This window comes from Varroa destructor, unplaced genomic scaffold (assembly GCF_002443255.2).
Source record: "Varroa destructor unplaced genomic scaffold, Vdes_3.0 BEIS01000006.1, whole genome shotgun sequence".
Classification (NCBI taxonomy): Eukaryota; Metazoa; Arthropoda; class Arachnida; order Mesostigmata; family Varroidae; genus Varroa; species Varroa destructor.
Window position 1 is genome coordinate 17,670,081 of NW_019211459.1, and position 15,446 is coordinate 17,685,526.

The 15,446-nt window shown below is 38.5% G+C and overlaps 1 protein-coding gene across 6 annotated transcripts; it reads right to left on the minus strand.

The window, feature by feature from the left end:
- Positions 1-395: 395 nt before the first annotated feature.
- On the minus strand, positions 396-12,055 carry LOC111253154 (uncharacterized). Of its 6 annotated transcripts, none has more exons than XM_086993051.1 (8): positions 11,633-12,043; positions 11,157-11,403; positions 7,273-7,539; positions 4,440-4,497; positions 3,740-3,867; positions 3,170-3,301; positions 2,741-2,869; positions 396-2,281 (listed from the first exon to the last, which is right to left on the minus strand). In XM_086993051.1, exons 3-8 carry the CDS (start codon positions 7,342-7,344, stop codon positions 2,093-2,095), a joined length of 708 nt encoding a protein of 235 aa, XP_086849177.1. In that variant the 5' UTR covers positions 7,345-7,539; positions 11,157-11,403; positions 11,633-12,043; the 3' UTR covers positions 396-2,092. The 6 variants fall into 6 exon arrangements, with proteins under 6 accessions (XP_086849177.1, XP_086849176.1, XP_086849174.1 ...); XM_086993050.1 differs by having other exon boundaries at positions 11,157-11,419; positions 11,580-11,710; XM_086993048.1 differs by lacking the exon at positions 7,273-7,539 and having other exon boundaries at positions 11,580-12,055.
- Between the last annotated feature and the right edge of the window lie 3,391 nt (positions 12,056-15,446).

A 15,446-nucleotide genomic window follows, 5' to 3' on the forward strand; every position in this document is an offset into this window, starting at 1 on the left:
CACAAGCTTATTCCTCACATTACGTATTAGCACGAACTAAGGCATGGTTTTACTAATTTTCACCTATTAGGGCATTTATGGAAGATGTCTCTTAGGCGAATTGATAATAATCCAAAAGTTCGTTCTCCGTAAAGACCTAGCTGTTTCCAGCCAGAGGAAATAAACAAGATCCTTTATTTCTTTTTACGAAAATCTGTTACATGATTTGATTTTGTTAATTGTTCATATGTTGGTTGCTTACAAAAAAAAAAAGTATTTAAAGTTGATTACAATAGACATCATAATGTGGGTCCTTTATGAACTCAAGAAAGCAAGTTATGTTTTAGCACGGCTTCTATTCACATCATACAGTATGCTCTTCCGTTATCCCTACAAAGAACTAAAGACACGAAAAGAAAAGTTGCTCAGTCAGCCTAATCTGGTACGCTAAGTTTATTATAAATAACAAGAACACTTTAGTTAGCAGAACTGACACAAAGCGATGCTCGAAGTGGCACGGACGAAGTCTTTCATCTGAGAAGCTACAAAAAAGGATATCAAGAAGCATGCCATGAAGTACGCACATGATAAGGATATAGCCGTTTAGAACTATAAGTGACCAATATATCAATGTATTATATAAACCAACTCCTGAGATAATCATAGCATTCTAAAACAAGGTATGTAAGTTGCCACCTTTATTTACTAACACAAATTTTCGTTTAATACATTTGTCAGACTATATTCCGTGAGACACAAAAAAATATTAACTTTTTTGCTGATTGATGCGATTGTTTTCTCTCAGTGGTTTAGCTGAGACGTAACGTTGAAATACACGAATAGAATTTCGCCATTAACACGCACTTCGATCGTTTATTGTTCTTACTATTTTTACAGGTATAATTATTATAATTAGTATTAGCATAAAATTAACTGCATTCGCTAAGTTTAATACAGATGCAACTCACAAGCAGGCTCTCCGTTTAATACAAATATTTTTTGCAACAAAAAGGATTCACTTAAACTTTGGTTCCCCGTAACTGACAAATAAAATGGAGACGACGAAAAAATAGAAAATTATCCGCTTAAAAGGATGCCAGCCTACTCGTAAGCTGTACAACAAATGCATAAACTTTAAAGCAGTTTCTAGGAGAAACAGTATTTTCTGTCCATCTGTTTTTGGTCTATCACACTGCTTGGCCCTTTTCAGTGTAAGGTGTAGCTGTTCGTAACGGCCAAAGAGCTGCACTTGTTGTCTTCGCCTACAATAAACAGTAATTATTATTGCAAGAGTCAGGATAAAATACATTTCCTAAACTAAACTACTATATCGCAGCGGTATCGTATAAATAGCTGTAGATTCCAGCGTGTGCTACTGCAGTGACAGATCTTAACCACATTTTTTGTTCCGTTTGACTGTGTATAATAATTCTTCAAGGAACCTAAATGTTTCGATTTTTACGTCCGATACCGCCTTTAGGTTCTCCATCAGACGGATAGATGCCAACTCGAAACAATGTCTACGACGAAATGCGAATTTAAAGCATTACGTGTGTTTAGTAGCAAGTTTAGCAGCCAACATGATACCCACTATACTATCACAAGGATTCCTTCAAAGAACATACGCTACCATATCCATCCACGTAACTGCGTAACATTGCTAGAATAAAACGTGATAGATCGGCGATTTTACGAACAAGAGAGTCTTTCCATTGTACAACATATCAGATTTATGTTTTTTTATGGTACCGGCAAGTCAATTCAGCAGCCTAGACTGCTTACTATGCTGTTTGCTCAGGAACGTGTAAGTAACAGGTGTGACCACCTTCGTTTCACCGTTGTAGTTATTTTATAAATACGTCTGTGCACATTCCTTATGTTTAAATTTCTTCATCTAATCCAAACGGGAAGCTTTGCTTCAAAATATTAAAAAAAAAATATTCACAAAAATTCTATGGTACTTATGGGTCACTTGCAAGACCGAAGCAGCGACCCCTTCTTTCTTTCAACCTGATATGATACTACAGCAGCAGCAGCAGCATCTGTCTGAGATCAGCTTCTTTGTTGGCCAATCATCAGGGTCCGATGCGAAGGTGGATTCGTCGAAATTCTTTTAGACTTCGTATGTACTGAAGACTTGGTTGAAGATTATTCGAAGATTGTTTTGCAAGAAAGTCTTAAGTGTGCCTCGGGAAATCATGGTTCCGAGGTTACCGATTTGAGATGCAATCCACGCAAATGGCTGTACACCATCCACTTTCACCCAGATACCATCCAACTCCGTTAATCGGACCGAATCTACCTAAAATTGAAATTCATTCGAGACGGTTGAGTGCACGTAATTCTGCATTGGAATGGTATTCGAACCTACTTGATGACACTAGTTCTACTTTTAACTGTTTGAAGCATTCGTTGTTTCACAATGTGTATCAACTCAATTAAGTGTGATCAAAGGCAACACAAATGTAATCAAGATTCTCTTCAGTTCGCCTAAGTTAAAATAGACGCATGGGCCGTTGGGCGGTGCTCTACTGGTCAAATAATCTGCTAATAAGCTGAATCTAGCGGAACAGAATGAGTCGTTGGGTTGTTAATAAGAAGTTGATAATTCCATAGAGTAAAAATGAAACCAATCACGAAAAACCATTTTCCTCGGTTTGGTCAGGCCCACGTTTACGAGCATATGATTCAAAAATAATTTTATTGGGAACAGTCGGGTCATTTATAGGTTATGACGAATCAATCATAACATTGTACTTACGGTAAACGATACGGCTTTATTCTGATTAAGTGGAGCAGAGAGCTTTATTTCTGTAGTAATACGATTGGCGAAAGTCCAAAAACCTCCTGACATTCCGTTAATCCCCGCTACATTCCACGTGTAATGTACCTGAGGATTCAACAAGATAAAAATATCGGAATCATTTTTCGGCAAAGATCAAGTTCTAGGAGTCGAATCCATACAAATAAATCTGTTTAAGCCTGAGCGAGAATTCTCTTCTTCTGGCCACATATTTAATTCTATTCTCTCGTAGTATAACGAAACATCTGATCATGAGCCTAACTTGACTCGTAATTGTGCCTCTTCATTTATGCCTAATTCTGCGTCAGCATTTTCTTGATTACCTACCTCTACAAGTAAACAAGACTTAATAGCATGCGAGAATATTATTTTCTTAAATTAGCATACCTTTGTAGTGTTGAAAGCGAGCAACATGATCATGTTAGCCTGCTCTTCTTTCTTGTCACACAAGATTTGGGATGGATGACGCAGTACAAACTGATGGAGATTGTAGATTTTTCCATTGTAAAGACGGAAGAACTGGAACATAGACAACAAAGGGAACAATTTATATATATCACGGTGATAATTAAGTTGTAAAAAAAACCTCGTTCACAATTTCAGTGTGAATTTTCATGTTAATATAGAGCTTGAATTCGACATGACACATATGTAACACATATGTAAAAATAAGACCGCATTGATTCGTGTAGACCCTCCGGGATTAGACCTAGAAACTTTACAGTCTCAGGCTTCCGGTGCGGTCTGTAAGCCATGCTAGTGAATTATGCACACGTACGTCTTAATCTTCTTTTCTTTGTGGATTGCAGTTATTGCACAAAGGCCTGTATTTGCTTACGAGAGATTGAGCAAAACCAACGCGTAAACGTGGTTACTCAAACGGCAACATTCTTTGCAACCTAAATATTCATAGTTGATATAGATGACCAAGCTTCAATTTCATTTCCTTTCACCTACCTTTCGTATATCGTCCTCCATTCTAAAGGGTTCTTCCCTTTTTAATGTTTCTCGTAGGCTATCAAGCACCGTCTCCGAATAGTCCTGTCGCTTGGATTCATCACTGCATAAATCTTGCAATGAGACTCCTTTAACAGTTGTGCGGAAAGTAATTAAGCACAAATATCAAGTGAGTTACAGCGGAGAGGCTATGCGTAAATAATTGTTTTTTGAAAATATATCTCAACTTCTTTTGAATGAACTCTGACTATCTGAGTGACTTCATTGCAAATGGTAGTATATTGAGGCTTCGAACCTTGTATAATATAGATACAGTTTTATTCAATCTGTTCCATATGTCTGACTGGAACAACTTCGTCGGACAGGTATAAAGGCTCTATGCGAAGCAGTAGATCAAATAGGTATGGGGGTACAGAGGAGAAGCTGCAATATATGGACAATTTTCAATTTTTCAATTTAACAATTTTCCGCGCCAGAACTTAAGACCTCAAACAATGAATATCAGCTTATTCTGGGTCACTAGACGCGAATCGCTAGCCCTATGGAGAAGCGCACTGTTGCTTTTACATAAGCTTATCTGTTATTTGGGCTATCTCCTTGTATATACCAAGTGATGGCCCAAATAACAAATGTATCTCACTTGTTTGAAAATATAGGTGACACTTGTAAAGTGAAAGAGAAGTTTTAAAGTACTACTCACTACACAGTCCAAAGGAGAATGTTGAACACAAAACGAGGAGTGTTACTTGGACTTTCATCTGAAATCAAATATGTAAGAAACGCGATAGTATAATTCGTTAATATAGAAAATGTTTGTAAGTACTACGAATCGTTAATTTGATATGAGTATTTCAGCGAAATTCAGCCCTTATTAGTACTAAAAGATATAAGTTCCGGGTTTCTATGTTATGTCACAAATGCAGTTCGTACAATGGCACTTGTTGTTTGGAATATTCACATTGTAAGTACGTTTCAAGCGTTGACACAGTTTCATACAAAGGACACCGTTCCGGACACGCAGAAACCCATCCTGCGTTGCGGATTGCTTTCTCGAGTGCTATTGAATATAGCACGTTGCTTGACCCGTTCAGGTCTATGAAAGTGCAGCTCCATACCGCACATTTATTGCCATTAAACATCTTATGAAACGTCCGGCTAACGCTAAACTTATCATTGTCTAGATTTCACTAAATAAAGAGGTTACCAAGAACCGTAGGGTTTATTCCTATTCCGCAAGTAAAGTCTCTGATAAATCGAAAACCCATCTTGAAAAAGTAAGAAGGTAAGTAGTCCTTTTTTAGAAGTTACCATCGGAACCACTTACGACGTTAAACAATAAAAATGTGATTCATTTGTGTTACCGTATAACACTTCGACTATTCGCTACCAGGGCCAACAGCACAACGGCCGTTAATTATATTATACGCTTTTTGAAAATGCATACCATACAGGAAAATCTATCTATTAAAAATGTGCATACATTCTTCAAACGCATACTGTGACTTATATTTGAATAAAACAATTATAAATGTTACCCGATCTATTTTTAAGCTTGCCATGATGCTAGCAAACAAAATCTACAATGATGATTCTGTTCGATACCTTGCAACAAAGAACGTTTTTTTGTCAGGACTGTCCGCATGAGCAGTAAATTATACACGGATAATAATTCCTGAAAAATACTCTGTACATGTGAAGCATTACATGATAAAACACGATACCTATGATAAACTTGTTCTATTCAGAGCTTACAAATACATCTTTCTTCAGCATTGATTGGCTCGTATACATTCATAATGAAGTGAGCTAGTTCTTAGGCGGGCTAAAGATAGTGGACGGTTTATCCAAATGTAGGAACTTCAAGTTCGCAGTAAAAAAAAATTGTGTCTGTTGTACTGATGAAGAAGTGATGGATGTTAATGATACTGACTTGCGGTTTATGCTCGTTTTTATATAAACAACAGGGAACATGTAGGTTGCTTTGTCATGTTGAGCTCTCTTCTTTCTCTAGAAAAGTGTTCTTTCGACATGACGTGTCCCAGTAAGCATAGCCCAGACGTATATCAAACAATATTTTGCGATACACATAGGCATATAATTAATGAAACGAATATTCTGTTGTGTCATTAATTACGATGAATTAAGTAAAAAAACAATCGCACTTCGACACGCTGCCCTTTAATCAGCAGCAGATATGCTTTTTTTGAACCTCACTCAAGTTAAGCTTTGAATGCATGTTTGTTCTACATCTATGTTCTTCCATCTGTCGTCTACGACAGAAATCAGTATACTCGATTATTGATGTCAAGCGAAAAGCTTTGGCAATAAAAGTCGTTTTACATTATTAAACATGACTAATTCCAGTCGCCATATTTTATTTTATGGGAACGAGTAGATAAATGTTTTTAAAAAAGCAACGAACAGTAGGAAGAATCCATCGTGTTGTTATGATTATGCTGGTAGAACTTATGTAGCTTGCTCTCAGCAGACCTCGTTGTTTATTGACTGCTACGGAGGACCCAGTGTTGTGATAGGTGAACATTCGGACGAAAAAGCTTGAAAACATGACCTCACTGGCGCAATAGCTACACACATCAAGGACATCGTCTTCCTCTGCCAGTATTAGTGATAACTTGGCAGCGTTGCAACGGGTCGAATGCAATATTAGGCTGTAATATATCGAAATTTTCTGCCATTGCACGCGGTTTAAAGCAGATCGCCAGCTCGATAAGCCATCAATCGAATCATTCCAAGTATTGAGCATTATCAGATACCCTGAAAATGCTTTAATGGCTGAACAATGAGAATCGATTGTTTTCCTCAGTGGTTACTAACCCGAACCACTAACAGCTTAGTAAGTATTATTGATACTAATTTATTCATGTATACTTTCATACGATTCCGCATACGCTTGGCTATGCCTTGTCGAGCCTCGCCACTTCTGATATAACTGTCCAATGATAGTCTCATAACTATACCAAGCCACCATCCAAATCATAACTGTTCAGTAGTTGAAAGAAAACGAACAGCTGCGACTACGGCGGCAAATACAAACACATACAACTAAAGGTAACTCATATGCCTTTACATTCTGACCGTTTCACGCTGAAGTGGCATAGAGCGCAGCCACATGTATGTATTATAGAAACGTCAAGCCATAGAAACAAGGTAGCGGACGTCCCGTTAATTCGCGATTTATCGCTTTGTGAATTCAGGAGTTCACAGAAGGAAATGGCCTAAGAGCATAGTAGTTAAACGCGTAATTATGAAATGATAACATAAATATTCAAGGAAATATAAATGTATTGGTTGAGATGACTGTGGAAAATTGAAACTGGCTTGCTCCTCTGTCTAAACTCACTTCTGTTCCAATAATTAGACGTCTATTAATACGGAAGCTAAATGAACTGGCATTAATCAATGAGAATACCTTGATGCGCTAAAACGGCTACTTTGAATCACCCCATAAAAGTTCACTTAAAACGCATTGGGAGCTGAATAGTTGCTTTAGATGATGACGATGGCTTGCCTACCATAATGCACCTGTGACGCATCGCGAAAATCTGTCGAGCCAAGGCTGAATTGGGCATGAATGGGTCATTCATCAGTCCGTGATGGATTTCGTCCAGTACAACGTTCGCATCATGATGGTCCGAATCTCATCTTTTTTTTAACTCATCAGCTTAATTCTTTATTCCGTTTTTGATTGACCTTTTCGAATGTGTTCTTGTCGATGAGCCATCGGTCGATGTCAACTCGTCCGAAGTCAAAAACGAATCCCACTGTCAGATTAACGGAAACTGCCAATAGACATATTTTAGATACATCACATTTTGCTGTAAGTCTCACGTCTTGCTAAGCGTAACTCTGTAGCCAGTTTCGCAAAAAAGAATCACTCAAGGCCTCATACAGTTTACCCATTAAACTATTTACATGCCATCATTGATTGAGGCGCCCTCTATGCTGAGTTCCATGCGACACTTCACGTATCATTGTACTTTCATTAGCCACGCGACATAGGTGATTGGTGCTAGCGTTTCACCTATTTATAACTCCACCTGTCGTGTAAGATATGGTCGTATGTCAATTTTTCCACCTAGCTCTGGCAAGTTCAAAATTAAGAGCTGAACATCTATAACTTTCACCTTCGAAACGCAACCTACGAGTATGAAGGCGAATTTCAGATTCCTGTAAACAATTTTCACATGATCAGCTCGGATCGAACTTGGATCGGTATAATATCTGTCAATACCTGCTAGTTCATAGATTGGCCTTTACGAAAAACATAACACCAAACAATATTGCATAATTAATAGACATTCATTAAGCGTAGAAAAACTAATAGCATGAGTACCTTTTACGCTATGTGCGCTATTCAGAATGTTCCGTAAACGCAAATACTTCGGTATCCAGAAACGATTGCAGTTCTGTGCAATTGAATAGCGTTTTTAGCTTGAGACACATTAAATGGTATGTATCTCGTAAGACAGGCGTATTGCTCTAAATAAATGCACGCATTTCAACTCATACGTTTAGCTGTAGCAATCTGTGTCTGTATATTTCTACATCAATTCTGAAGTAATTCAATTGTAAGCAATGGCCGGTCAGACTTTAAACTTCAGACGGGGCTCTTTGATTTCACAATTAGGGAGATGACGAGCACTTTCAAGCAACAGTATTTTTAATTTGAGGGCAGTATAAATAATTACAATATCACGGGTCTTCTGAACGGACGCGATGAATAGGTTGAGACGTATGTCAAGAAAAGATGCAGGGCAGCAAGTCAAATTGATCCAAACAGGGTGGTGTCGGAATATTGAGGAGAATGGACGTCTCCCCTTCCATACTTCTTCGTGATACCTTTCCAGTTTCTAAAAGGCACGCGGTGTGTTGAAGATTTCTATTGTAAGAATCAGCTCAAAATTGCCACAATTAAAAATGCGACTATAAAGCTTAGTAATTGCATAGAGTTATTCTTCACGTTAAGCTTCGTTTAAAAGTCGAGCTTAACAGGGCTAAACAGCAATTCCAGTAAAAGGGAAAGCCGATGTATACTAAAACAACTGGTTCCGTCTAATTTGTAAACTGGTAGCATCACAATCCGTCTGAAGGGAGTCTTTGCTGGATGCGCCGATAGTTAAAGCCACAGGCAGCTTTATTTAGGACCACCTCAGAGAGGATAACGCCTCATGAGCTAAAATAATACGACCCTTGGCCGATTTAATAACCGGTACTCTCTGGATTGATGGGGTTTCGTTGGTGGTCTTTGCTGCGAAGAGCAGCGGTTATTGGCAACCTTGTGAGCATGTGGTTCATAAACGGTCTGACAGAACAACTGCGTAACGCGAAAAATACACGTCTAATTAAAATTATAGCTGATTGCTATGGTTTGCGACAAAAATGGCAACTGCGTATTTGAAAAAAAATGTGCAATGCGAGGGGTGCGAATAGCTGTTTACATATTTATAGAAATGTGACTACATTAGATTGTTCAAGGTGTTTTCATTTTAGGCAAAGCCACTGCACAAACTACAAAACGACGTTTATATCACATCTCTGGAAGCTATATATAATATGGAGATAATATAATTGTTGTTAACTTGAGGTACAACATAACGTTCGATCACATAATGACAGTTTCTATGAAATAATTGCATTTCACGAAGCCCATGATCAGCATCATCATGATTGTTATCGTCGTCATTATAATTGCACCCTTAACATTTGGTCAGCGTTAACTCTATTTTTTGGATTGACCAAAGACGTCAAACGAGATACTGTATTCTTCTCTATCAACGATGGAAAAGTACTCTATAGGTACTCTGATGTGCTTTTTGAGATATAGGGTGCGAAAGAAGGTGCAATAGTTTGTCTGTGTAGCTATTAATAAATACGCATCAAGCTCGAGCAGAAGACTCAATCTCGATTAAAAAGAAAGATTTTGCCTTGACCTAATAGACTGCGTATTGCATCTAAGGATAGTTTATTGTGTACCGAATGCTATACTAATGCTCTCAGACAGTTACTTTATGACTACGCCATGTCAAATAGAGCATTTAGCTTGTCCAGCATGCGTCAAGGTCATCGAGCGTTGAATACATATATTCTAAGGACTAACTAGGTACATTATAATAACAACGATATGTGTTGTAACTAAACAAGGAAAACTAAAACGTTCTACTGAAGTTAGGAAATTGCTTAGGTGATCTTAGGGGTATAATGAAAAAAAGTAAGCCAATTAGTTTGACAGCGGTAAGCTTTGTATGGCTAAAACTCAATAGAATCGATAAGTAACGAGGATAACCATTGCCGGTGTTTGAGGCAACTGAGTTAGGAAGCAGTTAACAATCGTTCGGTTATTCAGTCAAGTAAGAGACTTTGATTATACGTTTAGGCGAACTTAAATTTTGCTTAAATGTATTTGAGTGCTTCATTTCGCTGTTGTTATTTTTTTAAGAAAATTTATACGAATAATTGTGCTCAGACACAATTACCAATTATAAAAAACGACACCCTTGATTTCGTCATTATGCCCCATGAGTAGACCCGTGTGAAATTCATGTTTACTTTTTAGCATTTTCGCTAATGACAAGTTAAATTTGAAATTGGGAATTATCTTTACTGTGTTCTAGCGCTCGCATCAATTATCACAGCTGCGCTCGTCAATTGGAACTAATGTCGTAAGCCGATATCTTCTTAAATACAGTAGTTCTCCCTTTCGTCAAGTCAATAGCACATCAGCAGTCTGACCCAGTTCTGACTGGGGACACCCATTTCGAGTCGGGCCTATCTTCCGGATGTTATCGAACTGTCTTCACCGCCTCTGCTAGGACCCATGATGACAACAGACATTCCTGCATCTTGTTTTCTGCTAACTCTATTGATAATGCAAATTTTGCAATAAGTGTATTTTTTTTTCTTTAACTGTTTCAAACGATATTTTGTCCCACGGCTTTAGCAGTACTTCAAGCGCGACCTTTCAATAGCCACCGTTCACACACGTTGCCAAAGAGAAACGGCAGGTAATACTTTGCGTAAATCACTTTTCAAGATCAGCAAATTAAACTGGTTATGAGCTTCGCAACAGATATCAGTGGTTTTCATCCCTGTGATCGTTCCCGTTTCTGGATTACCTGCATCGTCCATTCGGACCGTATTCAATGAGACATGAGACAACGTTAAGCATAGATAGTGCATGACAAAGCTCTACGATACAACGTCGTTAACAAATACCATATATGATTGCTTCATGAGCCTTCGAGCAAATATCACATAATTCTAATACTGTGAATTTACGGTTTCAGCAGCATTTCACTGTGGCCGATTTGCATGTGCGTTATAAACAGAAACAATTTGCCTTTCGCTCAGGCTCACTGTCAAACACAAATATGAGTCATACACTTCAATATGAACTTACAGCTGATGACATGTTGACGGTACTGTATGAGATATGACTAGCTTCGAACGCGGGAGTGCGCCGTCTCCTCACTGACACTACTGCTGGTTTTGCTCTTGTTATGATTATATGATTGCCGTCAGACGAAGCAACTTGACGAAAGAGGGAGCCACCTGTTTGCTTTACCTTCTTCGTCTCGCTAGATCCTCTCCGCTTCGACCTTTCGTCATTCGTTTCCAAATCGATCCTTGTCTCTGACAAAGGGCCGCTTAAACGAGAAAAACCTAGATGACTAAATAATTAGGATTCCCAAAGTTCAGCGGTCCGTACCACACACTGAGTATACGTATGAGATTATTCACCGAATGCCAACATTGAACGGTACGCCGTTATTGCATATGAATGCAAAAAGCAATACAAAAGGCATACAGTCCGCTCGCTTACTTCAACAAAGATGATCTTCCTTCTTGAATCCAGAAAAATAGAACACCACGTACTATTAGCGGCGTAGATACATAAATACACGGTAACGAGCAACCAGCGAGGGCATACGTTTTCGAAATTAGCTTCAGTACGTTTGACCGAGTCACTACCATACCAGTCCTCCGGATATAGCCACGTACGTCTTACTTCTCCGTTGCTTTAACCGTCCTCCTGCGAGCGATACGGGGATACTATTCGATTGCAGTAGAATGATGGTTGTAGATTATTTGTAACAGTGATAACAACAGGAACAGCGGCGGAACGAGGCTCATCAGTGGTGGAGAGGCAATCTGGCGAGTGCGGACCAGCAACAATACGCCTTTTTCTCGGACGTCAGCCGACCTGCTAACAATAATAGTAGAATTAAATGATGGCCAGCCAAAGCGTTCCTGTTATAACGATTGTGGTAATGACTGTAATGATGATGGCGATGATCATGGCGGCAGTGACAGCGGCGGCGCTCCATGTTGCGCTGATGGCGATGACGGCACGGGGGCTACCAACAGACATCGTTGCAGTATGATAACATTCTACTTGATGTTTAACCCATGTCAGAACGGTGCCCCTCCACTGGCAAAAGGCAAATGCTGCCGCTCTAGGTATTGTACCTAGAGCAATAAAAACGTCGACGATAGAGATTAAAATTATCCTTTTTATTAGGCCGGTTAGGGGAAGGCTTCTGCTTATGCTGACAGATGTTTGGAAAGGTAAAATAGCGTTTTTCAATAAGATGCTTGATTATTAGATTGGTTGAAAAGATTGACCCCATATATGAGACAGGATTAAGCAATGATGAGTTGCCGAAGGTCAATACGAAAATGACTCAGAAGGAAACAGGTTCATTAACATGCACCCATTTATTATCAACCGATCGACGGCACAGAGGCAAAGCGAGGGAACTACTGAAAGAGACTAATGCATGATAGTTTACAGAAAACAAAATTAAAAAAAGGTATTAATGTTAATAATAACAGCGAGTGCATTATAGCTAAGGTTCCAAAGCATCGCGAGTGGTTTTGAGTACACCAGTTCTAACACGTCTCTGTGTCACGACAGAAACGCTACATACATATTATTGCATGGTTAAAGCTATCTTGATTATGCTTTTTCAACCCTCTATCAATTCGACATGGTGATCCGTTCGTACATTGCCTTTCTGACAAAATAAAAAAATTAACTACTTGGCAACTGTCTGAAGATATTTTTAAGCTCAAGTTTACGCAACAAAGATCCTACGTTTTTAGAGCCCCGCCACAGAAATGGCGTCAGATCATGTTCAAGTCGAGACTTCTGCTTCAGTTTTTGCAAATTCGTTTACTGTCAAAGATCCAACAGCAATATTTGTTTTGCTTGCAGAACCAATAGAATGGCAGAATTTTTTTTTACCTAATTTTGTAGGCTAATCAAAGCGGGAGTACACTGAAAAGCTGATGCCAAGAACAGCTTTGTACAAAAATAATAGCTGGAGCGTTAGCAAATTCAAATAGATAGTTAATCACGAACTTTCTGTCTAGGCCAAGAGGAAAAAATGTCAGGCAAGTACCCTGTGCGCTTCTTGTGAACGTTTGTAGTGGATCCCATACTTTTTCCTATTTGAGAGCATATTATCTACGCCAACCACGCATTTATCCCATATAAAAATCAGCCACGCACAACAATCAAAGTCACAAGCGAGAAGAACATGCAAAATGTATGGAGATAGGTGAGTTAAAATCATAGAGTTTGTCGCCAGCGTTATCCCGATCTAACAGCTAACTATACTGAATACCTGCAAATTTGTCAATTAATTTATTTTCTAATACCTACAACATCCAACCTGAACAATTCAGCAGAAATCTGAAATCATTTGATTTCGCTTTGTTCAACAAAACTGCGCCAACAATATAGCTACGTAAGGAAAATTACGCTAAAGATGGCGCGCAATCTCCTAACTTGCGCCGGTTCCACAAAAGTATAGACGAAGCGGCGTTATTTTGAACAAACCAATATCGGATGACGTCAAGTTGGCCCAAATGCCTCTCGAATATCTGGACAGGTGCATGCCTAGACATTGCTCGAGACGTTTCAGCATTTGTTAAACATGGTCATGCTGTCTATCCAGCAAAGGCAATCATATGTCCATGGAAAAAATCGAGAGAATCGTATAACGCTGAAAATAATCAACTCCGGAAAGTTGTGGATAGGGAGATTTAAAATGTATACATCGGGAAAATTTACTGCGTGCGTTATAACTTGCAGATACTAAGTATAGGTAGCTGGTTGAAGATGGAAAATTTAAATGTACAAATTTGCATTCATCCGACATCGCTGCAACTTAGAACTCGGTCGATTGATATTGTATCTGGTTATTGATAAATGTAAATTTGTTTAACTCTACAAATATTCCATTGCTGTAGGCAGATAAAAAAAACATCTGTATTTCTCACAAATTTCTTTTTTTCCAAAATGGATTCCTTTTGCGTTCTAATGATGAGACTTTTTTTAGCGGTTTTGGCTTATCTTTGAATATATATTGTGCTCATTGAACAACATAATTGCAGTTGTTTGAAACTCGTTACACCGTTTTGTTCTCATAGTTTCCAAATCCGAATACAGTCGTCTATCATACCACATTGGCCGACGCGGAAGAAGTAACTGAGATGAGAATAAGGATAGTTTCATAGATTTCGAATCTTGTTGACTTGATCACTGCATCAATAAATAGGTGCCGAGCCCCGCTAACGATACGTACGACAATACAGAGGTTATGTGAATAAAACAAATCACTAATTTTGGGTAAAATATACCTTATTGAATAATCGTTATGTTAATTATTACTAAAAGAAACAAGTTTGTTTTGATGATATTAAATTGCGGTCGTACTACGAACTATTGACACATGTAACAGTTTACTATAGGTAAAGTTGCATCCCATGTTGCATTAGCTTTTGGGACGGCAATGTGTCAAAACAGAGTAAATACTTTGTGAACCCGAGTGGTATCGAAGTACCTCATCAACCAGATCTTAGATCGACCCAGCTTATGGCGCATCGAAAGCAGTTAATTAAATTTATGACGGTACCCGATGCTGTAAACGACAATAAATAAATAATAATAAAAATAAACCACACAGAAACACAGGACGAGAGAGAGGGTCGAAGGTTTTTTTAAATGCTTAAAGTAATATTAACTAACTAAAGCTCTGGTCAAGTTTCAAATCTTGCCAAGGGCATAGAATATCGACTATACTAACAAAGTTCAAGACTATTTGACTGTGCAGTGACTCTGTACAATTAAGGTACTAAATGCAGAATCATGTCGGAAGGGTGTAGTCGTACTTACGAGTTTACTCACCCTTTGCATGGGGGGAAAGTTTAGGGTCCAGCTGTAAGATGTTTCCAGCAACGCGCTCTGCGAGAATTCGCAATGATTTTCACAAGTGCCTCATTGAACTTTTGTAGTGTATACCAAATCCCATGACGCTCGTAGGGAATTTAAACTACAGCAAATTGAGGCAAATGTAAAAAAATTGCGTAATCTGGGGTTTTTTTTACAATATTACACAGAGTTGGAAACGGATCTTTCTGGAAGCAATTGTTTAGGCCACCTCATGTCTTTATTGCGATGTCATGACGTATGCTTAATTATCAAGCTCCATTCTGCATGTTCAACTACTCATCATTATATCTGCCAGTCGGGTCGGAGCATTTTACAGACAGGTTTATATTTCAAGAATTGAACGGAGTAAAGTCCGCGACGACTAGCAGAAGCTCTACTACATAGCCTTGTTATTAAACACTTATAGCTCATTAGGGTTTTGAATTTATTCCTATATATGAAACTAAGCCT